At 45.7% G+C, this 26,968-nt stretch overlaps 1 protein-coding gene across 1 annotated transcript in view; it reads right to left on the bottom strand.

Annotated features, from left to right (window-relative positions):
• ABCA12 (ATP binding cassette subfamily A member 12) overlaps positions 1-26,968 on the bottom strand; it is a gene marked incomplete at its 5' end in the record, with an annotated part of 78,518 nt that overhangs the window by 15,557 nt on the left and 35,993 nt on the right. The window contains 23 exons of the mRNA XM_082284953.1: positions 1,668-1,773; positions 2,231-2,318; positions 3,199-3,326; positions 4,834-4,927; positions 5,734-5,820; positions 6,940-7,192; positions 8,487-8,625; positions 9,413-9,637; positions 10,409-10,569; positions 11,186-11,382; positions 12,026-12,244; positions 13,756-13,933; positions 14,666-14,821; positions 15,502-15,636; positions 15,737-15,806; positions 16,684-17,013; positions 18,319-18,433; positions 20,441-20,747; positions 21,652-21,831; positions 23,168-23,258; positions 24,391-24,510; positions 25,072-25,211; positions 25,798-25,999. Of these exons, the coding sequence (XP_082141079.1) occupies positions 1,668-1,773; positions 2,231-2,318; positions 3,199-3,326; positions 4,834-4,927; positions 5,734-5,820; positions 6,940-7,192; positions 8,487-8,625; positions 9,413-9,637; positions 10,409-10,569; positions 11,186-11,382; positions 12,026-12,244; positions 13,756-13,933; positions 14,666-14,821; positions 15,502-15,636; positions 15,737-15,806; positions 16,684-17,013; positions 18,319-18,433; positions 20,441-20,747; positions 21,652-21,831; positions 23,168-23,258; positions 24,391-24,510; positions 25,072-25,211; positions 25,798-25,999 (3,721 nt within the window). The remainder of the gene's footprint in view (positions 1-1,667; positions 1,774-2,230; positions 2,319-3,198; positions 3,327-4,833; positions 4,928-5,733; positions 5,821-6,939; positions 7,193-8,486; positions 8,626-9,412; positions 9,638-10,408; positions 10,570-11,185; positions 11,383-12,025; positions 12,245-13,755; positions 13,934-14,665; positions 14,822-15,501; positions 15,637-15,736; positions 15,807-16,683; positions 17,014-18,318; positions 18,434-20,440; positions 20,748-21,651; positions 21,832-23,167; positions 23,259-24,390; positions 24,511-25,071; positions 25,212-25,797; positions 26,000-26,968) is intronic.

Genomic DNA, 26,968 nt, shown 5'->3' with positions numbered 1-26,968 from the left:
ACTGTCATTTATTTGTCACAGCAACAACTCGATTGAGCTGCTGGGAGCACATCCCACAGAATGTCCCTTCAGTTGTATTTCAGACTGGATTTACTTTGCCTCAGGGGAACCAGCCTCATCCATTCATTCTATTTCTCCCCTTCTCTGGCTTGGATGATTAGTGGGAAGGAGAGAATTATCTGTCTGGTCATTTACTACTAAGCATTTCTTTCCAAAAACACATAAGCAGGGGGACAGAGAGAACAAAAACTGCTGCTATTCTTTCCCTCTGAAAATTGCTGTTTTGCTGGTATAAAACTTTCCCTGTGAAAACTTTCTGGCTGTTCACACGAACTTCCTGCCTTTGCTCTTGCTACAGCATGTGTTGGGAATACAGAGACAGAGCAAGGAGCTTCACTGCTGAATAATTCAGCTGCTCTGGGATGTTCCTGCTGCTGGAAGTGCCTGGCTGGGGTCTCTTATCTCGGCAGCTGGGCTGCAGCTCTGTGATGTGTGAGCTGAGGGCACACTGCAAACCCCAGAGGGGACAGCCAGGGCCTGTTTGAGGGGGTGGCCAGGACAAGGCTCTGGTGTGACTCTCTGTGAGCTGAGCTGGCTGGGAGGGGAGTCTTGATGTAGTGGTGTGAGGCAGGAAGAGACACACCGGGGCCACTTGTGATCAGCATCTGCTGCTGCTTGAATTCAGGGTGTCACACTCAAAGCTTCAGGTCACATGCCTGGTTCCATTACAGCTCAATTCAGACATGTCCTATGAGCCAAGAGACACTGCCACCTGTCCCTGTGTCACCAGGGGCAGCAGCCCTCTGAGGTGAGCAGGGCTAGGCCTGACCAGGACATGGCTGGAAGGGCACCGCTTGTCCAAGGAAGTCAATCAGGAGGGTGTTTCTGCACACAATTGCTGCTCTTGGCAGAGCACAGCCCAAAAATCCCTGTATAAGATTTCTCAGTATCAATCTCTCTCTGCACCCTGGCCCTCTCTGGAGGCAGACACACATACAGACAGATTTGTGCCCACACTGCACTTCGAAAGAGGCTAAACTGCCAAGGGAAAGGCAGGGTGCCCTGGTTTACCAGCAGGAATTTGGGTCACTGCATTATCAAGGAGAAGCTATGAGGACCCCAAATGGGCCATCAGCACTCCTTGGATCTGTGTATGTCATGTGTCAGAGGGAAAATACAGCTGAAAATTGTGTTTCTTATTAATGTCGCTCTCCCCACTCTCACTCAAACCCAGACACACTCATGCCCACACACCCCGGGCTGCTCTCAGCAGAAGGGTGACATTAAAATTTCCTAATCTAACCCACTCCCGGAGATGACCTAGAGGAGCTCTTCCCTGCATAACTAATGGGCACCTATCAAGAGACAGCTCTTCCTGTGCCACATGAGAGGCAATAAATCAAACACCAACTGCTGGCATTTCCTGGATGAAGCGTTTTATGTAGGAGCTGGGGTCCCCTCTGTCCAGCTCCCCTGAGCCTCTGACTAAGACTAATGAACTTGGTGATTTATTCGTGCTTTTCAATTCTGTTTTGAAAGGAATTGCAGAACAGTGAATAAAGAAATGGCCTCATTGAAGTCAAGATAAGTGTTGTCATTGATTTCAGCAGAACCAGGATATCCCTCCAAAGGGGAGAAGTTATCTGCTTATGTAAAGGGACACTTACCATATCTGGAAGTCTCATTTTTTGGCAAGTTGGCTCGAAGAATGAAGTTGTTCAAGCTGTTGAGATAGGCTGGGAGGCTGTGATAACCCTCAGGATTGTACCACACCTGCACACAATTGAGAAATTGAAACCATTTGGGAGTTGTTACTGACGTGTTGGTTTGTCCTGCTTCACTTGTGCAAACTACCTCAGATTTCAGCTCTGGTGCTTTACAACATTTTCACAGAGCAAAACCAGAGAAACGGGCATATCAGAATGCACCAGCCAGCCCTCATTATGGTACATACATTCCCTCATGAGATAAAGGTGCTACTAATTGATCTTTTCACCTCTGTATAATAAAATTATGACAGCAGAAAAATTGCCTCCTGCTAGCAAGAGAAGTGAGACCAATAAAAAAGAATGGAGAGAGAAATGGAAATGAACTGCAAGTCATCTCTGTCATGCCAAGCTGCAGATTTCAGGGGGTTTTGCTTTCTTTTCTGGAATATCCATGAACTCAACATGGCTTCTCCTGAGTCCCACACTTCCCATGCCAGGATGAGCAGGTGGAGGTTGGTTACCTTAGTCAGTGTTCTGTTGGGGGGCACTGGCCTGATGTCAAACTGCAGATCTGCTGTCAAAGGCAGCCCGAAGCTCCAGCCACCGTACCTGAGTGAAAACCAGAGGGAAATGCATTGCTACCCTCATCCCAAAGCTCTGATTCCCTTGGATGGACCATGTCAGTGTGCCACTGCCACACCAGGCAATTCCAGCCTGACTGCAGAGAGCTTATCCCAGTGTGGGGCCAAGCCACCACTGCTGCAGGTGGCTGTTTGGGGGGAAAAAAGAGAAACAGAAGCTTGACAACACTGTCACAAAACTGTGCTGAAAACCTCCTTTTGAGCAAGATCCTGGAGCCGTGTGGACTCCTGAGCTGTGTGCCTGCCACTCAGGGGTGAGATGCTGCTTCTGACCCAGGAGATGAGCAGTTCAGTTCATCAGTGGCAGATGAACACATTTCCTGCCAGCCTTTGGGGCAGGCTACCTCTGCCCCAAGCCTTGCTGTGCAGCTGCCTGGCAGAGCCCAGACCCACCAACAGCTCTGAGAGCCCCGTGGCACAAGAAAATGCTCAGACTCTGCTCTCACTGGAATGGATGTGCTCCTTCAAGTGAAGCACATGCTGAGACTCTTCAGAGAATCAAACCTGGAGGAAAATCTCTCCCCAGGGTTTACTTCATGACAGGCTGTGTCAGATTTTCCTCTTTTTCAAGACTTCTGAGTCAGACAAAGGCTTGTCTGCAGATCCAGCCCCAACATGCCAGATGATTGACACATTATCCCCAGGCTATCTCTGCTATGATCAAGCAGAGCACTTGCACAAGCCTTTATCTTTTATCCATGATTGCAGGACACTTCAGCTCCTTTCACCAGGTCCTAAACCCCTATGGCACTGCCACCTCTTCAGGCAGAGGGGATGTCACAGGTGTAGGATGTCCTGCCTTGCTCCCAGTGCTGCTCAGAGGAGAGGGAGGAGAGTCTGTGCCATACCGTTTCTGCAGGAAGTCTTTGGTGGTTGCCAGGATGTAGGTCTCCACATTGTGCCCTGTCAGGTTGTAAAGTGTCCTTGTGGAGAAGGTCCTTCTGTGAGGGGGTGTATAGTTTGTCTGTGGACATGTCTGAGGAGAGACAAACGAAGAAAAACTTTAGTGTTTGTGTTTTAACTAGAAACTACCACATCAGGACAAGATTGAGAGCAGGCAATGACAGCATTCTGGTCCTGAGCCTCATTCCTGCAGAGCTGCTCCTTCCCAAGCCAGGGTGCAGGGACACCACAGCACATGTCCCTGCACACTGTCCCCAACACATCCTGGGAGGTGCTTAAAAACAACCTCTGCTTAAATCCACCCTTTGACTCTACTGGCATCAGTGGGACCTTGAAACGTGCTTCATGCTACAGAGGAAGATTTTGGCTGAATTAAGGCTGATCCTACTTAGCAGAGTGACTGCACTGACAACTGCAGAGGGCAAAACAACTCACAGAGCAGAAAACTCTGTGGTGGCCTCAAACTCTCATCTTCCATTTAACGGCAGCTACACTCTTACATTTCTGCTTTACTGTCAGTCACTGGAAATGTTTTCCTGGGCTTCAGAGAAACTTTGAATCAGTCCTGAATATATAATTTAACATGCTGAGGGCCAAAGTCACATCACTGTTCCATGAGGTTGAAGTGTCCTCCCAGACAGCATGTTGGCTGCTTCCTTCAGCTCATCTATAACAAAAGCCCTGGACTCCCCCACTGTGGATCTGTTCATCTGAATACACAAAATAGCTTCTTCCATGCTGAGGAACACCTGCCTGTGCCTGCTAGAGGTGAGAATCAGCTTTGAACATTATCCCAACTTACTAGAGAAATTATGCCAATGCTTTCAATGATGTGAAATTAAGTGTATGTCCAGAAAACTGCACAAAATAGCTGCATGTTAAAGAATGACTAGAAACATTCAACTAAGTACATCTGTTATGTTAAAATGGCATCACATTATGCCATGAGTTTATTTGCTATGGAAAAAAGCGGAGGACAGGTGAACAGCACTGGAGGGAGGAGAGCTCAACCCCAAACTGAACAGTAAAACTCTAACACCCTTGGAGCAGAATCTGCCTTTTCCCTGTGTGCATGCAAAGACACTAAGCAGTGCCCACATCTGGGTCTGTAGGTACCACTGTAATGCAAATAATTAATATTGTTAATCATTAATATTTAGAACAAGGAGCAATTCTAGACTTTGCATAAAGTCGAATTCTGAAGTGCAAGCAGCAAAAATAGCTGTGCTTTTATATAGTGACAGTGCTTGTATAAAATGAAATCTTCCTCTTCAACACATGCTCACCTCTGCCAAAAGGGACAATCATACAACCCTCAAAACCACCATTAAGCCTATTCCTACCATGGGGAGCAAGGCAGGGATGTCAGAGTGTGAATCTTCTGAGGATGCTGTTTCCTTTCGTATCCCCAAACTGGTGCAGAGAGTGGTTATCCAGTGTACAAATTCAACAAGGCCAAAAAGAGACAGGAGGACTTGGAACACTGAGTTAGCATCATGCCAGCCCATAAAACCACTCCCAACAAACAAGGCCCTCAGTTATCCCCCAAGCCTGCTCACTTTTGGGTTTATCCAAGTTACCTGGATGCCATCTGTGCAGTTGCAGGCAGAATACTTGGTTCTCTGGTTTCCACTGGTAATCCACTGGCCAAGCATGTCCTCTGTTAAACACTGCCTGAAAAGGAACACATTTTCCTCTGAGGCTCTCTGTGCTCAGGTGTGCAAGTGAAGCTAATTGCTGTCATGTTTAATGACAGCAAGGCTGGCAGTTGAGCAGCTTCAGCAGGAAAGCAGACCTTCTTGTCAGCTCTGGGTGCTTCAGGGAATCCCCAGCCTCCTGCTGCCTCCCATGCCCTCTGGCACAGAACCCTCCCTGCTGCTCCCTGTGCCTGGATTCACTCGGCTGATCAGATGGAATCCAGGCACCACTTCATTCCTCCAGTAGACAGTGCGAGGAATTGGCACTCACAGGCCAAAAGCATCTGAAACCAGCCCAGAAATAAGGGCTATTGTTGTGGCAATCCCTGGGCACTCCTGTGATGGGCTGTATTGCCTGGGCAGTCACTGCAAACACTCAGGGTAAATATTTGCCTGCACGAGCATTCAAGTCTGCCCAGGATTTTACCACCAATTCCCTGAGAATTTATCTGCAAAGCCCAAAACAAACCAGCCCTCATGGCACAGCTTTTAGATAGAGCCAATAAAGGCTGTGCTGAGAACTTGCTGTGAGGGCTCACGTTATAATTGGAATTATTGGGGTGGCAAGGACCACTTCCCAGAGAGGAGAATTGCTTGTTTTCATCCTGGCATCCTGCCACCACCAAAGCTGCCTCCTTATCACTGCTAATAATGCAGGAGTCCAATGCATGAGAATTCTGCAGATGATCAAAGATGGTTATTAAGGTCTAATGGCTAATAGTGTCATGCCAGTTCTCCTGCAGGTTTGGAGCTTAAGTGGAAAAAACCCCAAGAACTACTTACGAATTGCTTTCATTCATGCACGTGTTATCCGTCCCAGGGAAAGCCAGCATCGAAGCAACTAAAGCAGCTGTGCTTTCATTAAAATTCCTAAGAATGAACAAAGAAAAACAGAAAACAGGAAACGGTTCAAAGAACTTCCACTACCACTGTGAGGAGGAAAACTGTGTTTGAATCAAACAGGATTTAAGATGTTAAATAATTGAGTATTTGTGGAAGCAGCACCGAAGGACACGCAGTACATGAGGACAGTCCCACAGGTTTAAAAGGAGTCCTCATAACCTCAGCTACTCCAGGGATTTGCTGCCTTTAGATACTTTTGGACAATCAAGATTCTCTTTCTGAGGAAAACAAATCTACTGCGATTTTCAGGCACTGCTTGCTGTCTCAATCAACTCTCTCATCTGTGACATCCACTTGGTCTCGACCATTCAGAAAGATTGTCCTTGGTTCTGCCCCAGCTCTCCAGCAACGATCTACCAGGAGAAGCAGGGAACATTAGGAACAGAGGACTTGGATATGCAGCTCTGGCTCATTCCCTCATCTAGCAGGACTGAAACGGAAAGGCATCAGGAATCCTGGGAAGAACACCTAGAGCAGATGGCTTTAGAGCTGAGAATCACTGGAGAAAGAAAGAGGTTCACAACATGAAAACCGAGTGATACAAATCATAATCCTTTTGGTAACAGGATTTTTAAGGAGAATGAAATAATTCAGACACCCTAATCACACTGGAAAAGCCCCAATTGCCTGTGTGCCTTGGACCAGCAGGGTCTGGCCAGGAAAGCACATCCTGCACTGACAGAGAAGCTGGGCAATGCTCACAAGATGGACAGAATTTGATCTCAGAGTTGTAATGTTGGAGGTAACACATGTGGCTACCTCATTTCACACTGGGGGAGGAGTATATATGTATACATTAAGAAAATCCCTATGGCTGTTACAGGGCTGGAGGGCTCCACTGGGAAACACCAAGAGTATTCCTCACACACTTCATAGTTAAATCTAACTGAGACGTTGTTTTTCTGAGGCTTTCTGGTCTGAGCCAAGCCATCTCCTCAGAGATCACTTAGGAACAGGGTTCCTCTGTGTTGTCTGCACAACATAACTACGTGTCCTATGTGTAGGACACTGGCTGTGCTCAGAAATGATCCTGAACGGGCTCGTTCTGTACCAAGGGGAGTCAGGGTCCTGAGGAGCAGCTCTCACCCAAAGAAGTCTGCCTGGTCGGCTGTGCCGTACAGCGAGGGGGACAGCAGCAGCTCGGGGTACTCGGTCTCCTTGGTCCTCAGTGTCCCCAGGCCCATGGCAGCCATCACGAAGAGCACAGGGAGGATGACCTGGGCGATGAAGCCGCGGACGTCCCGGCGGGTGTGGTGGGACCTCTTGATGAACAGGGCTGAGGTTTTCTTCAGCAGCAGCGGCAAACCCCGCAGGCTCTTGGACCTGATCAGGAGCTGGTCTGGGCACAAAGGACGGCATTTGGTCATGGCTCAGCATTTGTGCCATGAAGGCAAGCCATGGTTAGAGCACTCTGGGAGGTTATTTTACTTCCTGCACACCTTTACAGATGGCAAATCAAGACTACTAAGGTGGAACAAACACAGGATCAGGCGTGGGACAGGACTCCAGCCATCGGCTCATGTAACACCAGTTTCTTCTGTTAAATTTCAAATGTGTATGTGTAGGACCTTGCAAGAGGAACACAGGCTTCCAGATGAAGTAAGTTATCTACATCCTACCTACCCAGGTGCAGCCTACAGAGGAAACATATTTTTCTTTTAGATTTGCAAGCTCAAATCTTTCATAATTTAAAAAGCAGGTCCTCAGACAAATAAATAAAAAAGTAAGGAAACAAGCAGAAGCCACTGGACCTCTTGCATGGACAGGTTTTGTGGTATACCAAAAGCAGAGCCAAATCCTGTGCCACCTATTCTTCCTTATGAAATATTAACCCATATAATACACCATGAAGCAAATCCTTTTCAGCCTTTTTTTAAGGATGAAATAAAACACTTCTCTACATGAGTGACTGTTTACAGTAACATTTACAGTGCAGGTCATCTTTGAGAAGTACAAAACCACCTCTCTGTTGTCCCTGAGATGCCTCCCTAACTATAAACAGTATGTTTGCAAGTACAAAGCAATGTTTCTAACCCAAGAAAGCATTGCAGCCAGGCACTTCTCATTTCTGGGTTGGGCCACCTTTGGCAGGTCTCTGACCCTCAGGGATAGTGGTGTAGCTTGGTTCTCTTCTGAATGAGAATTTACCCCACCATCTGGTCGCTTGGGCTCCTTTGCCAAACTGCAATGTCTGGGGCACAGCAAAAAGCAGCAAGGAGGACCCAGCTTAGAGCTGTGTTGCTTTTCCAACAGACTAAGGGATTGGAAAGTTTCTTTCCAATTCTAGTAGTTATGGAGAAATAATCCTCTGCATCTATTACAGCAATTACTTTCAGAGTACACATTTACTCTTTCACCCACACGCTGTATTTGATTAGATTAAAACCTGGATCAATTTAAAGGAAGGCAGATGCAAACAAAACCCCTTTAGCAATTTATCCTGTGATTCAGACTATTCCAAACCAGGGGCTCTAAAGGACCGATGATTTCCAGTGATTTATAGGGTTTGTGATTCCTGGCTGGGTGAAATGTGGTTTTCAACAAAGAAAGAAGACGGGGAACTCAAATCAGTCCATCTGTCAGCATTTGCATCTGCAGTAAATCTGGAATAAACCCTGTAGGTGACTGAGTACCGTCTCTTTCTGTGAAGGTGTCTGTGCTCAGAGACATTTCGTCACCACCAGTGTGACCACTGACTCCAGGCAGCTGATGGGGCAGTGCAGCATCTTCTTGCTGGTCCTTCACTAGCTCTTTTGTCAGATTGAGGAACACCTATGGAGCAAGAAAATATGGGGGAAAATTTGTCCAAATGACTCCATTTACCAAAACAATTACCAGAATCCACTCTCCTGCTTTGTAGCGGTAGTTGGTGCAGCACTTATGCACTATAATCCTCTTTCTATTCCCTTTGTGCTCTGTGAGAGAAATTCACTTTTTTTTCAGTATAAAATTGTTGCCCAGCTCCTTGTCACCTCCTGTCTCTGTTCTGCTGCAGCAGTGGAAACTCAAACCTGTTTCCTTGGGATATTCACCCTCTAGCTCCTGACAATCCCACTGCCTCCATTGCTGGGAGTGTGCAGCCATGGCACCCAAGCTGCACGTGGGACACGATGTACAACTTATTCTTGCTGCCTTAGGAAAGCACCTTAAAAGAAAGCAAGAAATTCTGAGCAGGAAGGTAACAATCTCCCTCCCTCCTTTCTGCAAGACAAGCGTCATCACTGCTCATCATTTACTTTTTACTTCTGATGCAATTAAATGTGTTTATTTGACCAGAGATTTCCCTTGGGCAGAAAGGTGCCTGTGTTATTCTCTCCTTAGTCTGTCTCCAGTGCCTCATTTTCTGGGTAAAACATCAAAAGGCTGTCAGCAAGGTGAGACTGTGCATTAGTGTACGTACAGATTTCTGGACACATCTACACATTTGTGTGTACCTAAGTGTAAGCCCTTCTTCCCTGCCTGAAACCCTCACGTAATTCCTAACATGCTCAGAGAACAGAGCCACACAGTGCTGTGAAAATAATCTCTGTGATATTTCAGTAAATCCAGCAGCTCATACCTCTTCCACAGTTGTGTTGGAAATCCCGTAGCAACCCAGGTGGAGATCATTCAAGCTGGTGTCCAGGGCTCTGAGAAGGGCCTGGTAGGCCCCAGACACTGTCGACTTGAAGGGGGGAAGGACATACACGAGCTCTCCACCAATATCCTCCTTGAGATAAGCCTCTGGGAGATAGGACTGGATCAAGGAAGTCACTGCTGTGGTGTCACATTCCTCTATCATGTTCTGAAAAAGGAACAAAATGCTCTGTGGTCACTGAAAAGGTTGTGAGGTCAACCTTCCTTCTGCAGGACGTAGCCCAGATCCTGTCCCAGAGCATAAATGGTAAGTGATCTCAGTCCAGCTATCCAACATGTCAGTGTAAACATCAAAAGCAGGTGAAACTGTGTTTCTGGCCCTTGAAAAAGGGACATGTGACACTGTCCCATCTTGGTCCATCCAAAACCTCACCAGGTTGGGCTGAATCAACCATTTTGCCCTAGCTTGAAGTTTGTAGTACAACAGAGAAAAAGCCTGGCCACCAGAGAGCTGAACTTGGCTGCCAGCACAAACTCACTGTTTTTCCCATAAAAACCAGGGCTTGCTCATAGGTCTTTTTTCATTTTCTGTGTCTCCAGTGCCAGCACTCTGGAAGAGAGGCTGATCTCTCATGGGATCTGTGTGCTGGGAGTACCAACAGCACTGCAATAAATGCTATCAAGGGCAGAGTTCCCCACTCCTTGCAAGCAGAACACTTTGCCTCAGGCCAGACACCATGGATGAGCTCCTTGCATCTGCTTTATTCCTCTGAACTCCAGAGTTCACACTCTGCATCCAGCCTTGTCTTAACCCTTCAAGGAAACCTTGCTCTTTTTCCACAAAGCAGAGCACTGACATTCCTGTTTTCAGAAGGCCATGGAGGTCACTCAGCTCCTGCCAATACATCCCTCAACCAGCCTTGATGACTCCCTCGGAGACAGAGCTGCCAGGAGCTCTAGGACCAGCTCAGACACAAACCTTCTTTTTTGTGAGTGTCAGGTGGTAGCCATCCCCAAAGGTTTCCTTGAGGTAGAACGGTGAGCCACAACACTTGAGCCCTCCATGCTCTAGGAAGGCGATCCGGTCGCTCAGAACTTCTGCTTCGTCCAGGTGATGTGTGGAGAGAATGATGGTTCTGCCTGGAAAACACAGTCACCACAGAATGAACACGTGGTTTTATGTCAAAACTGGATTTTAGAAGGATTTGGGTTCTTTTCTTTCCTTTCTCAAAAACTTCTTCCTCTATTTCCCCACACAATGATATCATCAATACAATTACAGGGGTTCCAGAGCTTCCCCTTGTTCTGGGTCAGTCCATGGCAAGTAAGTCCACATCGTTAAACCAACACAATGAATGTTTATGACAATTTTCTTTATCACATTCTGGTCAGATCTGTCCTTATCTCAACAGTGAGACAGGTGAAAGCCTTGCTGAATGAGAGGACACAGAGTATCAGGTGAAAATCGACTGCATTTTTTGGTAATTATTAGTGAAATTGGATGAAAGGCAACAAGAGAGATGAATTTTACAATATTGTAAACAGCTGTGTACTATGGTAAAGTTATTTTTCAAATGGCACTGTGAATTTACAGGAACCAACCAGGATGCACCCTCTGGACCTGCAAAATCCCAGGCTCCCACAATTTTTTCTCTGTGGCCTCCGAAACCCACAGTTCAAAGCCACTGGTACCATCTTTGCAAAAGTGACACGAATCACCTTTGCCTCTGGGCAACATCTCCTCTCATCACAGTACCTTTCTTATTCTTGGAGATAATTTCCCAAATACTCCTCCGGGAGCATGGATCCACCCCCGTGGTTGGTTCATCCAGAATCACCACCCTGGATCCCCCCAGGAGAGCAATAGCTATGGACAACTTCCTCTTCATCCCCCCGGAGAGGGTGCCAGCCAGCTTGTGACGATGGCTGTACAGCCCAGTCTCCTTCAAAGTCCTGGAAAACAGAGGGAAAACAACTCCCAAAAGTTGTCCTTCAGGCATCTTTTCCAAGCAGGGAATCTGAAAACACCCAGAAAAACTGTAACTGCAAATGAAAAACTGCTCAAGTATGGACTGCTCTGCTGCGTGGTCACACTGTAGAGTCACCCTGCAGCTCAGTCGTCGGGATTTTAATTTAAAACATTTTTGAGGATGTTTCCAAAGCTTTCATCTGACAAGTCAAGGTTAAAGGCTCAACCCCATCAACTGAGACACCAAGATCCAAACTCCCTGGGATGTTCTGGCTGCTTCATTTTTCTGCAAAACCAATAAAGCCAACATCATCTTTCTGACTGGTTGATTAAATCTCTTTCCGAGGAAAACTGTAAAGCAACAAGGAGTAGACCCTTAGGCCTATAAATTCATCTCCAAATAATTGCCACAGCAGCTTGTAAACCCCCTGGAGAAGAGATATTGTTTTCTCACAGCCATAGGTATCAATATATTCCTCTAGTCAGAGCAAGGCACCATTTGAACCCTAAGCTGGAGCTGCAATAAGTCCTCCAATCCATGATTTTGAGCTTTGCAGGGGCACTGGCACCACCAGACAACAATTTTGACAGCCCTCTCTCCCTTCTCCCACGCTGCTGTTTTTATACCTCTTCACTTCTTCGTAGAGCTCGTGTTTGCTGCAGTGAGGGACTTTGATGTAGCCATAGAGCAGCAGGTGCTCCTTGGTGGTGAGGTAGTTGAAGAGCACGTTGTGCTGCATGCACACCCCCATGTTCTTCCTGATCACCTCCTGGTCAGTCCTGATGTCTTTGCCATACACAAAGATCGTGCCTGACGATGTAGGGAACAACCCAGTCAAAATGGATCTGAAGGAAAAATAAACACAAAGGGAAGTTAGAAAAAGGAGAAAGCCATGGGTAGTTTTTTTCATGTGGCCCTGTAGCTGTCACCACTTCCAAGGTTTCCTTGTGTCACCCTCCCACTCCTTCCAGCCAGCCACCACTGGCCACTGTGTGTTCTGCTGCCCAGCCATGCTCTGGCAGAGCAGAGGCCAATTAACATCCATGGACATCCTTGTACCCCTCTGTGGGATTGCAAGATCAAGCTCCAAGCTCACCCTGGCTACTCCTCACCTGTACTTTTATCTTCTTCAGCCTCCCTCTCCCTAGGTCAGACCACTGCATATCCCACACGTCAATACTCAGGAATGCCCTTGACTTCCAGCTTAATTACTGGGAATTCGTATACTGCAGTTACTCTTTATTCTTTGAGGTTTGCCTGCAGCACCCAGACAGCCTCATATTGTGACCACAGCTGAGACTGAAAACCACCTCTTCATCTGACTAACCACAGCAGAGCATGGAAACCTGATTTCACTGCCATTATTCATGAGAAATGGGAGAGGACTTCTGGATGAGACACCTCACAGTGGGCAGCACTTTCATCTAGTTCAAGGAAATAATCACCCACCAAGCAAGAGCTGAGTCAAACTCCCTCTGCTCAGAATAATGACTTGCACATTACAGCTCATTTTTGGTGCTGTCCTGCAGGGACTCAAGGGAAAAGATGCATCTCAGACCGCCCTCCACCTTCACCGAGTTTTTCTCTCTCCTGGGACTTTTAACCATCATTAAAAAGCAGTAACTTGTGACCTTACTCAGGATTTGAAGCCTGTGTTAAGTTTCAAGAAGGTTTTATACTTTTCTGCATATCACCTTTGCTACACTTTGCAAACAGAATATGAGGTGAATAGATAATAAGCTGAGGTGAAGCACACATCTGTCTTACTGGTTTTGGCTCTTCTGAGGCTTCTATTTATCAGCTTAATGTTGCTCTCAGAGATATGCACATATATATCAGTGGAGAAATCAAGTTCTACAGGTCTGTGTTAGTGCTGTTATCTAACAAGTCAAATAATAATTTATAAACAGCAAGGCTGAAAGGCCAATGCATTAATCCCCTGCCACTCCAGCCCAGCCAACACATGAGTCTGTACAGCTGAAGTCTATCTTTATTAAGTTTTCTTGCTAGTATCACTTCAGCTTTGGTGTGTGCACGAGCTCCCCACAGCTTCCAGAACATCCTAACCCCAGGCCATGGAACAAAACACCTGAACAGTTGCTGTGCTGTGTATGTTGGTATCGCACCAGATTAAAAAGCATGTTCCTAAGGAGAAAAGGACTTTCTAGAACCTAAAGAATTCTAACAGATGAAAGAATTCCCGAAGTCACCCCTGAACAAGATGAAACTTACATGAGGGATTTGGCCTAGTGAAGCACCTTCCACGGTCTCCCACTGCTGCACAGCCCCACTTGCCCTCTTGCTCACCCAATCACACCCCACACAATAAAAAAGAGCTGCTTTAAAGGATACACACATGGTTGTAGTTTTCCCAGCTCCATTGTGTCCCAGCAGGGAAGTGATATTCCCTTCATAAAAGTTGAGGCTGAGGTTGTCCACTGCAGCTTTGGATCCATAAACCTTTGTTATGCCGTGGAGGGAGACTCCCAAGGTGAGGTCAGTAGGCTCCGGTTCCACGTGAGGGTGGGGGGCACCTTTGACACCAAAGAGAAGGGTCAGGGACAGTTCCTGCAGTGCAGTACGTGTTGTGCTACTTTTCTCATCCCAGAGAAAACCAAAATACAGCAAAGGCAGGTGCCTTTCAGCTAGGAATGTTAAGAACATGTCACTGGATCTGTATCATTTTGAGCTCTCTGGGATTTCTCCTTTTTACTTCTGCAGCTTCTAATAACTCCTGACAACAGGCATTAATCGCTTCTGAAAAGGTCTCATATTTAGGTGTTTCAGAGCACCTACCTTTATTTATACTAAACAAGCACAGAAAATTGGAGGACATGCAGCAAAACTACTGAGTTATTTTCAGTTAGGTGGAACCAGCAAGCTTTTGTGTGTGATCTCAATACTGGCTAAACATTTAAAGAGATAAGCAAAGAAGCACACGTGCCCTTTGCCAAGTGGAAACCTGTATCTGCTTGCCCAAACAAAAGTATTTCTACACAGAGAGACAGGCATGGAAGGTAGCTGCCCAACTACAACACACACGAATATGCATGTGAAAATCAGAACTGACTCTCCACAACAAATAGGAAGAATAAATATAATTTAAAGAGCCAAATCTCCATTCATGTGAATACCAGTTTTCCATTTTTTCTGTGCTTCAAAGTAAGGATCAATGGTGTTTTCTGTGTATGGTGCCCCTTTACAAATTTGGCTTTGTTTACCCAAAATATAAGTTATTATTGCTACCCCATCTAGTATCCACATACATATCTTATTGGGGAGGGTGACTTCTTTCCTTAACATCAGCTTGGAGAAGAGCAAGCCTCTCTGTTTCTCATCCCAGAAGGGCAGGTAGCTGTTGTATTCGATCCAGTAAGATGGAAGCAGTGGGAAGTACCAGGGAGCAGCCATGCCGTATCTACCTGCGGGAACAGGAGTTTCGTTCAGGTATCTGTTCCTCAGGAAGTGTCACTGCTGGGGTGCACTCAGAATAGCAAAAATTAACTTTGCAGAGATCTCTTGATATGCTCATGTACTACCAGGACTTGGTAGGGAGTTTTCTGATTGGCACAATAGGAAGCACTCACTAGTTTGTTATTCCGAGTAACTCCATAGCTGGAGGGCAGAAGAACTTTACATTTTCCACTGGGTAGATTTCTGTATGCCCGTGGACTGCTTCATTAGGTGAGGAAGAAAAGCAAAAGACAAATGTACTGGCTCTTGCCCAAGGCAGGAATTACTTTTTGAAACCAAATGATGTAAGTAACACAGCTCGAAATCACTCAGCTGACAAATGCAGGCTAACATGCTCCACTCTCACTCACCCACCAGACTGCAATCACACCCTCCTGTGTCCTTGGCTTCAGCTTCTTCAGGAGATCTACCTAGCCATGTGATAGGCTGAAAAACCCTAATTCTCCCTTGCACTGCTCTCTCTCAGTGCCATTAATAGGCTCAGACACCCACAAAGTCATGCTCCCTTTGGTCTGGGACAGAGTGTGTGCACTGTCTCACTGCCTGAGCCACTGAATCAGCCAGCTCTGTGTCCATTGTTTCCCAAAAAAGATGCTACAACACCACCCTCAATGCTTTGCATCCTTACCTGGGAAAACATTCCTTATGTACCACCCCAGGATGAAGTAAATGAAGGAGTCTATCAGAATGAGCCAGCACATCCAGCCAAAGGAAGTGTTGTCTCCAATCATTGGGGACTTGTACATGTTGTCCCACTGCAGACCTGAAGAGAGGAATTGAAAAATACAATCAGAATCCATCTCAGCCAGTGAAATGTCACCCCAGGAGAGCTCAAAGCCTGGCTTTGTCTGCAATAAACTCACCTATGCCCTGTGCCTCGTAGCGAGCAATGTACTGACTTGCATAACTGAAGGCAGTTGGAGACAACAGACTCTGGGGAATAAACAAAATTGAAAACAAGGAACATACGAATTAGTCTCAAAGAGAAGTCAGGTCAGTCAACCAATCACTGGCTTATTCCAATAGCCAGAAAAATAAGTGTCTGGTTTGGTTTTTTTCCCAGCAGTCAAGGAGCACTGGACCAGGCCTGTGATGGGAAATGCTACCTGGTGAGAGGCTGAAATGTCTCCTTAGAGCTTGACTTTCTTTTGCTTCCACACCCAGGATGCATCTTCCTCCCTCATACAGGGCTTTATTTCAGGCTTTTGAAATACAACAGTGCTTGAGAATTACCTCACGGAGCCATGTGGTTAATTATTTTAGCATTTCCATTCATAGATGTCATTTCCTGAATTTGGTGACTCAAAGAAAACAAGTCTGGCTTCTGGAACCTAACACCTACCTACTCTGCCCCTTGGTAAGAAACAAGGCTTTACATCTATTCCCATGTGTAGGAATTTGAGATGCAGGAAGCCAAAGGATGATCTGAGGCAGCAATAAGCAGACCCAGCCCTGCTACCAAAACCCTTACTGAGACAGGCTGTTTTTTCACAGTAGGTGAATTTTCCCATTTTCCTTTGCAATTCCAAAGGGGAAAGTACATAGCTCGAACTACTGTGATTCAGCTGGTAGGTGGGAACTCACTAAAATTCCACAAGTAGTGCCTTCAGTCACAGGACACAGCTAATTCCAGGTGTCCCTCAAACAGGCCCTGGCCAACTCTCCCGCCATGCCTGTCAACATCCACTGGTGGAATTCAGAAAGGTGCCAAATTCCCGTATATTTAGGACAGGAGATGCAGTAAGAGCTGGAGTGTACTGAAGTCCCTGCCTCCACACAATGCCTGGAAATATGGAGAAACAGAACTCACCAGGAGGCTCTTGACAGAGAAGCTCAAGTGGTTCTCGATGACGAGCAGCACGATGAAGGGGAAGAAGGTGAGGATGTACACGAGGCTGCCCACCAAGGCCGCAATGTTGGTGTTGTTGAAGAAAACGCTGATGAAGTAGCTCATGGCTATGATGGACAGGCTGTAGTCCATCAGGTACAGGAACAGGAGCGCTGTGTCTGTTTTGGGAAGGATCTCCCCCACCTTTAGAACAACAATGAGGAAGGTGACAGTAATCAGCAGGAAGATGGCACACTCGATGAACCAGGCGATGAAATGGCTGCTGGCGTTGACACCCATCATCTTCATGTACTGCAGAGAGGAAGGGGAGGAAAACAATCACAGGTGGCATTTGAGAGAAATGAAGAGCTCTTTCTGCTGTTATTGAATGATTTCTTTTTCCAGCTTCTGGACAGGGCCTGCAACCAGACCATACTCATTCTATCCAGGGACAAACCACACACTCCCATTTCAGGAATGCCCAAGGTTTGCAAAGCAGTCTGTTGGAAAAGAACAGCACAGACAGGACCTGCAAGGTCTGCAAGGAAGCAAAGCAGCTTCTGGCCTTAAACTGGTAACTTTTCTAAAGCATTTTGCTTATTTCTTTAAATAATGATAATTGATCCAGTGGCTTAAGCTCAAAAGCTCTCAAATTTCTTTGAACCAGACCTTTCTCACACAAGCCCAAGATAACAAATAATAGCTAAATTACTGTGGTTACAAGGAAGAAATATTAATTTATATTAGCTGATGATTAATTCCCCATACATGCATAAAACTGTAAATTTGTATTGGTAAACCCAGAAAAATTACAGGTGCTGGTGTCTTCTTGTGGATTATTACACAGCTAAAAAGATTACTGATGCTGTGGTTCTTGGAGACAGTGAAAATGGTTGCCTAAATTAGAGTAAGGGGCTGCCAGTGAACATTCACTGGGGTTCACTCATTTTCCACCTCATCACAGGTCAGAGTGTCCTTTCTTGGAAACATTTCTGATGAATCAGTATTTGTTTCCATGGTGTTGGATAAAAAACAAATCTGCTCAAAGCTCTTGTTGCTTGCTGAAGCTTAGTTTGACAAAAGTTCTTTGCTGTTCATCTCTGTTGACAGTGATCACACTGAAAACCTGAGTTAATTTAATAAATTCCCAATGTCTCAATGTCATTTCTTTTCCAACAGGCAACCTGAATGAAGAACTTCATTTCAGAGGAGCTGATGTAATATGTAGCACCTTCTGAAATATTAAGTATAATAACTTCAAGGATAGGAAATAAGTCACTTTTCATGTCTTTGTCCCCAGTAGGTATGACTCAAAGTCAATTTTTAGAGAGCTTTAAATCTTCAGAAACCCTGTAATTTTGTGAGGTGCCCATGTTTCCTGTGTTCAGCACTGCAAAGCAATATTCCCTCCACTTGAAGGGCAAACACCCTGCATTTCCATGGCTTTGAGCTTGGCTACAATGTCAGAATTCACACACTGCAGGTCAAACAAAAGGTATCTGGAATATTTTCCTTAATGCTTGTTTTGCTCCATTTAATATTGAACATCAGACACACTAGCCACTAATAAGGAAAATCTGTTTATAATTCTGCACGCCCCAGGAAGTTTCCCCATACCTCATAAAGCCTCAGATCTTTCTCCTGAACAAGTGTTTTAACAAAATCAGCTATAAACAGCACCCAGGCAGCCATCAGAGCAAATGGAAGAGAGTATGTCACGCTGGTTAAGAACCTGTAAAAGGCAAAAGCAGGCTTTAGCTGAATACAAAATGTTCTGGGGATTAAGGCTTTATACAAGAATATATTTTTCAGAACAATACTCTGGCATAAGAAAAGACATGCTTATATTTCAAAATGTGGAGTAAAATTAATAATTACAAAAAAAGGCTCCTTTGCCATTGCATTGGATTTTCTACTCATCAAACTCCTGACTGCTCAGAATCTTTTTTCAAGTTGCAGAGGGATTTCCTCGCTCAGCAGCACCACTGGCAGTGGCATCTCCTGGCTCTGTGATGGGCTGCATTCCATTTGGAAACATCACAGCAACCAGCCATAATTCCCAGTTCTGTTCACAGATAGAATGGCCCAATTTTGTTATCAGGCCATAATTCCTGGTGTTGGAGTCTGGATATGGGTGTTTTCCTACAGATTGTCTGTCCTACCATCCCACAGGACAGGTACTGCACATCCAGGTCACATTTCTTGGCTCCTCACTTTAATTAAAACCTTCTTCCAGTGCCAAATGTGTGAAGAAAAAAAAAATAACAATGGCCAACAATAAATTTCTCCTTTTGCCATGGAAAACAAGTTTTTATAGCAGGAGATTCCCTTCATTGCATCTGCAGGGCTTGTGCTTTCCTTCTTAATTTCTAAGCCTGGCTTAAAACCCATAATCAGTGTTATTCCTGCCAAATCTTTAATGTAACAGTAATATTTAACAATAACACTGAGAAATTAACATTGTATTTGTTTTTAATTTTTTTTTTACCTGTAAAGCTGAAAACTTCCTATAAACCAGTGCTTCTGGAAATGCTTCCATGCAAATGAAGCCTTATTTTTAAAGAATCAGGAAAAGGTCTTTCAGGCTCCTAAAAATTCAGCATATCCCAACACTTTTTGTGTGCTGGCGTGGTTATATATATATATATATATTTATATTCCCTCTTTTTCTCTACAGGGTGATAACTGTGCAATAACAACCAATAAGCAGGCATTTTGTGATGACTTCTGCTGGATACAAATCCAAAGCCTTGAGGTATTTTAATAATTGAGCAAACGTGTCCCTCTGAACCCAGGGTGGGGAGGGAAACCCAAAAGCAAGTGGTTTTCCCAGCAGCCCAAGAACAAAAAAGAGCAGACAGCACTGGAGTAAGTGCCTGCAGCAGCCAGTTAATCACTGTACAAAACTCTCTCTCAGCAATAATCCAGGAATTTGCTGCAGAAGTGGGTTTGGATGCTTCCTGCCTGTGTCCTGGCAAGCACCTCACATGCTGCTGCCCCGAGGAGAGGTTATAGGTCCCCAGCTCTCTTAAATGACAGCTGACACAGGAGATTAACAGGTCCACTATGGCTCCTAAGTTGATATCTTATAGCTCTCAAATAATCTTTTGGCTCATGCAGTTGGCATGGAGGTTTTTGGGTAGAAAAAGCTCCTAGGTCCAGCCTGTCCTTTTGCTCCAACGGAGACCCTCAGTCAGGGCAGAGTGACCCCCACACCTACCAATACTTCTTGCAGAACATCCTCCAGTGCTCCCTGATGGACACTGAAATCCCTTCCCTGTGTGTTTTCCACTCAGTTTGGCCACCATAAAGCTCATAAACCTAGGGACCCTTTTTTTCCCCAATAAATCAATTTTCTAAGTTCTGCTGCATTGTCTGCATATGAACACCTGCAGAACAAGCCAGGACTCGTACTTAACCCAAGTCCTGCCAACCCTCAATCCCTCCATGTGTAGTAAAACAGGGACAGGGAGTTCTACCTGCTATAAAACCTACAGTTACCATCACAATCCAGGTATCAACAGAGCACTGAAAACAAAAGATCAGGCAAACTAAACAGGCCATCTTAGAGTCAAAAATTCCCTCTTTTCCCTTGGGAAAAAACTCTGATCAAACAGAATTAAATTATTTTTATGCTGTGTGAGCATGGTATTAAGGAAACCAGCACAGCTGGTGAACTCCACCAGTCAGACAAGATGAGCTGACACAAAGCATGAAGACAAAAGCCACCCAAACTTACATGTCCTTGTTGTAGCAGGGGTAAGGCATGGCCTGGACCTGAACAGCTATTTCCTCTGGTTTCTTGCCAGTCTGCAGTTCAATAATGGCCCTCTCAATGCTGTCCTGGATGTAGATAAAGGCCCGGCTGTAGATCTGGCTCTGGGAGGTGGAATTGTGCGGGCCCACGGTCCAGATGCGCTCCCGGATCCTGTTGGTGGTTTGGGTTATCCTGCTGCTCATTCGGATGGTGTAGTTGAGCACAGGAGGGAGGGACAGGCCCCCATGAACTGAGTGTCCAGGGCTTGAAGGCAGCTTGAAAATGATACCTGGGAAAAGAAAGGTAAAAGGCTTTCTTTTGGAGTCGACAGCGTGGGAGCAGCACACACAGATACAGGGGAACTCCTCATTTTTACAAGGCTTCTTCACAGACATTTTTCTATCCAGAACATTTTTCCTGATTATTCTATATATAAAAGACATGATAGAATGGAGGACAAACAGGGAAGGAAACTGTCTCTATGGGAAAGGACAAATATTACCAGGGTTTGAAGCTCTAAGAGAAGCAGAAGTTTCTATTGACCCTTCAATGATGAAGTATAAAACCAAACAGGTCACAGGACTTGTGAGTAAATCCTAATTGAGGTCCTTCTTTAAATATTAGGATATATTAATGATACAAATGTAGGTTCCTATTCCCTGCTCCCTCCACCCCTCTCTGCAGTCTGATCCCACAATCCAATCCCACAAATGTGAAAAGTGTGACTGAGAAGACCCAGTATAACAGTACAGTGCTTGGCTGAAATATCTCAAGTGCTTTATGACCTTCTAATAAATTGAATTGTCTCATATTTGGACTTGAGGATCTTAAGGTCTTTTCCAACCTGAATGATTCTGTGATACCTTTCTTGATTAAAGCACCTTTTCCCGTGGGAGCCTGAAAGAAAGTGGCTGCACAAAGATTACCTTGGGGCAGTGGGATTTTGTTCAAACTGAGACTTAAGCAAGAGAAATCACCAGCTGACCACAGACAGTGGAGGTGTAAGGGAAGAGGAGTTATAAAAAGGAGATCTCAGTGTGCAGGTCCCACACACCCTGGCTCCAAATCGACTGCTGTGTGGTGGGTGCTGTGACCACAACACTCACTGGTGAAAAGCCAAATATTTTCTGCTGCATTCCCACACCCTATCAGGCTAAATTTAATTGACAGGGGGATTTGAGACTCTCACATACTTGCAAACAGCTCGTTCTTCAGGAAGAGCTCCTTAGCCACCGCTTCCATTTCGTCCAAGTCCTGCACTGCCTGAATGCGGTTAAAGGAGACGCACGAGGACACATTCACAGCCAGGGTGGCCAAAGTGCTCAGCTGATCGACAACGTCGGCATTGTTCTGCAACTCCAGCCGGATATCATCTAGGGCAGAACCCCACAAACAGACCCACCAGCATCACTACACCCAGCAGAAAATCCACCCCATCCTTCCACTCCTTTACACTAACGATGGCACCGCAAAGGAGGAAAGAAAACAAACCAAAAGCCATCATACTAAACATGAAGTGTGAAATACATTTCTGCACTCAGCAGTGCAATGAAGGCATGGTGTTGACCCAGTTTTTATGTTAATCACCTGTAATATGCTCGTGAGTTTGCCTTTGGGAGGATGCCAGCAGTGGGATGTGACAGCCGTCCCAAATCAGAAGTCCCCACTCACCTGCTGAGGTTTTAGGCTCACACACGGTGCTCACCATTCCTTCCACACCCTCTGGTTTAGGATGTAATCAACGTGCCTGCTGAGCTGCCGTGTCTCAGGGGAGGACGTGCTTTATCCAAGCACATCAAGGTGGAGCTGTGTGTGCTGTGCTGATGTGTGGACTGAACCTGATACTGCAGTTAATAAAGATGCTGCTGTTTGCTGGCAGCTTTCAAAGGTGGCTGCATAATGCAAGGTAACTAATATGGAACAGCTGCTGCAGGCACCGTGGCTTTATGGGGAGTTAAGGCAGGAGCTGCTGCTCATGAATAACACAGGGGTCATCACCAACTGGATGTAAATGACTGCAACAGACCATAATCGCTCTTGGCTGCTGCTGGGCTTCGCTGGCACAGTCCAGATTTATGGTGACATGCCTGGCCACTCATGGCAAAAGCAGGTAGGGACAGCAAGGCCAGGCAGGAAGGAACTGTGATCCCCACACTGTGCACTCACAGGGATGTACCCACCACCACTGTTAGCTGGTGATTCTCACAGTGCCCAGCAGCAAATGTCACCTTGAAGGGCCTTGCAAGCCAACCAGAGAACAGAGAACTGCAGCAGAGCATCTCCTGCATTGATGCCTCTGGCTCCATCAGCCTGGGTATCTTTATCTGATCCCTGGCTTTTCTGCTCTGGAGAACTTTTCATCTGAACCTTGCTGCGATGCAAGGGGGCTCTCCACATTTCCCAGCAGAATCCCAGGTAGCTCATTTGAAGTCGTAATTATGGCTAAACAGTGTCCTCCAGTGGCCACAGACCGCGGCAGAGCCTCCCATCCCTCTATCCCTCAACACCCAGGAGAAACAGCTCTTCACACCAGCCCTTTGCTCCCTAAGAGTCTTTTCCATGGAAGATCTCTGGATCACAGCTGGGATTGCCTTGCCCTGGAGCCTCCAACGTGGGCCAGGGAAGAGCAGAAGTAGGGGATGGCTGCAGCTGGGTGACTCTGGAGCTCCCAGACATAAAGAAGAGGGCAGCACATACAGACACACTTACCCAGTTCATTTATCTGACTCAGGAGCTCAGCTGCATCCAGATCCACCATCAGCTTGATAAAGACCTGCACAAAGGGGTTCTGCAGGGCATTCTATCAACAAGCAGAGAAAGAAAAAGCATCAGTTTGACCAGAAGTCTCCTGAGCTCACTCACTGTGAGTTCTAAAACACAACAGAGCAGCTGCCTTCACTGAGCAGCTGTACAGACCCCTTCCTATTCCCTTCAGTCTGTATCAGGATGGGGAAATGCCAGCAATGAGAGACACAGAGAGCTCTCTGAGTCCAAGTTAGTGCTCCTTGAGTCAAGAAAGGATGCCTACTGAGCCTCCACCAGGCACTAGAGTCCCGTCAAGAAAATTATGGATAGTTTTAGTTATTCTAGAAGTAAATTTCCCTTGTGTCTGTTTTCAGTCCCCTGAACACAGCCAGTGCGCAATGGGTAGGCAACCAAAACTTAACTTGGAGATCAGCACAGGTTTTTGTTTGGCTGAATATTTTATTATTCCACCAATGAGTGCAATCAGCAGAGAATATTTAATTTCACTTTTGCATATTCCGCTCTAGATTTTCTCTTGGTGCCATGGAAATTAGAATGAATCCCAGCCCCTAAAATTACCTGCAAATGCTTTTGGGTTTCAGGGATCTTGTTTTTGTAAGAAAAGGAGACAATTTTTACTGGAAAGAATGGGAAACAAGTGTGTGGAACATTATAGTCTACTGCTTTCTGTATCCAAGCAAGGCTAGGCTCCTTAGGAGGGGGAAAAAGAAATTTTATTTACATTCACTGAGGTACAAAACATCTCCTAGCTCTTATGTGTGCACCCAGAACTACATGCTTATTATAGATACTGTTTCATTTTCTGAAAAAGTCATTTCTTGCCTGGTCTTGGCTGGCTGGATCACTCCATCAAGCAGAAAGTTAATTTACAAACTGAAGAGCATTCCTTGCTCATCTTAGCCCTCCAGCAGGCCCCAGCATGGCCAGGGTCAGGGAGCATGTTACAAACAGTTCATTTGAGAAAGAGAATTTGCAGGGAGAGGTGAGTCAGGAGCATTTCTGTTATGGGAACAGGCAGGCACAGAAACTGTGAAGTCCAGGACATCCTGAGAAGGGTTACTCCAGCTGACCTAAGATGTCCCCGGAACCCCAGTTTACTTCAGTGAACAAATCCATCCTCCCACTTCCCTTCTGGCAAGAGAGAGAGGGAAGGTAGGAAGTCATACCTTGATCACTGGAACTGTCTGGTTTAACTTAGTCAGTGAACTCAGGATGACAGGAGACTGGTCCAGCCACTCCTGGGACTTCAGGGCTAAATCAGCCATCTGCTCCAGGGTTGCATTTGACTACAAAAGAAGCCCACAGCATATAAGGATTCATTTATTCATTACCTTACAGATTTTAACCAATAAATAAATTAATAAAACAGCTGAGACCAAATTTGTTTTCCTTAGGATTTTTCCTAGCATCCTCTCACTGTTTGGCAAAATGCCCCTTAACACACTGAATTTATGCAAGTACTTAAAAATATGATATTTAGAGCATGTGTTGAGTATCAGCTTTCCTTCTACCACTGGCCTGCTTGTGAACAAGCACTGGTTACAGCATTTGTCCTGGGAGACACATCTCTCCTACTGGCTGAAAATATGGGGGTGAAACTTCATAAACTGAAGGCCCTAAACAACTGTCCTAGAAATATTAGACCAACAGCAGCTTCTGGAGGGAAGATTCAATCAAAGACAAAAGATGACTCATATAGCCAGCAAGGCAAGTAGAAAAAGATAATTTGATTAATACTCCAAACAGTGAGAAAGCAGCCCTCTGCTTCCCAGAGAAACAAGCCTGTGCTAGATAAATTACAACCCTTTGGAGTGGGCGTATCTTGATGTCCTGGAACAGAGCCATACCTTTCCCATGATTGCTCGAGTTTCTGGGGTGTCTGGTGTAAAAAGGATCTTCCCAAGCACCATTGGTTTTAAAAAAGACCAAATCAAAGCTCCGGTCGGGGTCTTGACCAGGTCCAGGTAAAAGGATAAGCAAAACGGGGCTGCAAGGGGAGAAAAGCAAACAAATTGCATGGAGAGCAAACAGACCAGACACAAGAAAGCTACCAGTGTGTTTTTTCTCCCATCTGCCCAGTTTGTTGCTGTGTCCAGTGAATGACTTCAGGGCCCTCTTCACTGACTGATCTAATGCATCTTGACAAAAGCAATCCACCCCCAAGATCTCCTGTTGCTGAACTCAAGACAACAAGAGGCTCGCTGTTCGAGCCAACATTATCTGCTTGAAGGTTAAACGGAGTTTTGTGAACTCAGAGGAGCTAATAATGTCAGTAGAGTCAGAAAAACTACACATCAAGAAAAAGCAGTGACCTGTCAAGCCCTAGGACCAGATCATCAACCAATGGGAGCCAGGGCAGTGCCAAGCACTGCTCTGCTGCACAGGCAGTTTCACTTTGAACATTTATGGAAATAAACCACCATAATTAGGGCAGTGCAGATCTTCAGCTACCATAAATAATGAGCACTTACAGCCCTCAGAGACATACGGGGAATAGCTCAGCACTAGATCTGTCTGGAAATAGCAGAGTTCGGCTCTGAAATGTTTGTGCCCTAGGGAGAAGCCAGACTTACTGGAATCCTGAGGAATCCCATATTTCCTCATCAGCTTTTGGACATAGGCATCCTCTGCATTAGAACTGTTGCTTATGGGCTCTCCAAAGTCTGGAAGCAAAGACTCAAAAAACAGGGGTGTGATCTCCTGGTTGCAGAGGACTTTTGACATGGATTTAAATGTGCCATGTGTTATCCGGAAGTTGTTTGGTTTAAACAATGCCTGCAGAAAAGACAAAACACAAACAAATCCTGCACGCTGAAAGCACCCCACTCTGAGAGAAATAACAGAATGAGAAGGCAAGGACTGAACATTTTTATACTGCTTTCTTATGAGAAGTTAGCCTCTATAAAAATAGGAAGTTTCCATGGAAATCATGCATTTTTTGGTTAATCTCTGCTATGACAGAGGTGGCACATTTATTTCCAGGTACGAGAGCCAAAGTGGAAGTGCCTACAATCCGTGCAGAGAAATTCCCTATAAGGTGTGCCTGGTGACATTCACACACCTGGGTTACAACACAGGATTTGTCACATGGATGTGCACATCACTGTCCCCATCCAGTCCGTGGCTGCACGTGCCTCTGCAATGTGCAGGCAGAATGATGACCAGGAACAACTCCTGTCATCTGTGCTCTCCTCGACTGTGGATCAGAGATGGATTAGACACCATGCTGGATGAAGGCAGTGCATCCTGGAGTTACTGCAGCTGTCACAGCAGTAATGGGTTTGTACTGAATGTTTCGGGCACTCTCGAGGCTTTGGGTGTGATCTAATGCACACTAAAGCTAAAGCAAGTTTTTGCTGCTGACTTTGGTGGGTCTGCCTTTAACGGGCAGTTCTCCAGTTGTTTTCACCAGCTGATCCTTCCAGTATTTTGCTGGAAGTCCTCTCTCCTTCAAGAGGAGGATTCTTGCTCCAAGTGTCCCTCCCACAGCACATGTTCCCCACTCATGAGCATATGATGGTCCCACTGCTCCAAATCAAAACCCACCCAGGAAGGCAACACAGAATCACAGAATGCTTTGTGTTGGAAAGGACCTCAAAGCTCATCTCATTCCAACCCCCTGCCATGGGCAGGGACACCTTCCAGAAGCCCCATCCAGCCTGGCCTTGAACATTTCCAGGGATAAGTTTGACAGAGATTCTTCTCACAATACTGTTGCTTTGAAACAGAATCTATGGTTTAATG

Source organism: Coloeus monedula (assembly GCF_965178545.1).
Source record: "Coloeus monedula genome assembly, chromosome: 7".
Taxonomy (NCBI): domain Eukaryota; kingdom Metazoa; phylum Chordata; class Aves; order Passeriformes; family Corvidae; genus Coloeus; species Coloeus monedula.
The sequence above is the reverse complement of the archived record's forward strand: the minus strand, read 5'-3'. Positions and strand labels throughout refer to the sequence as shown.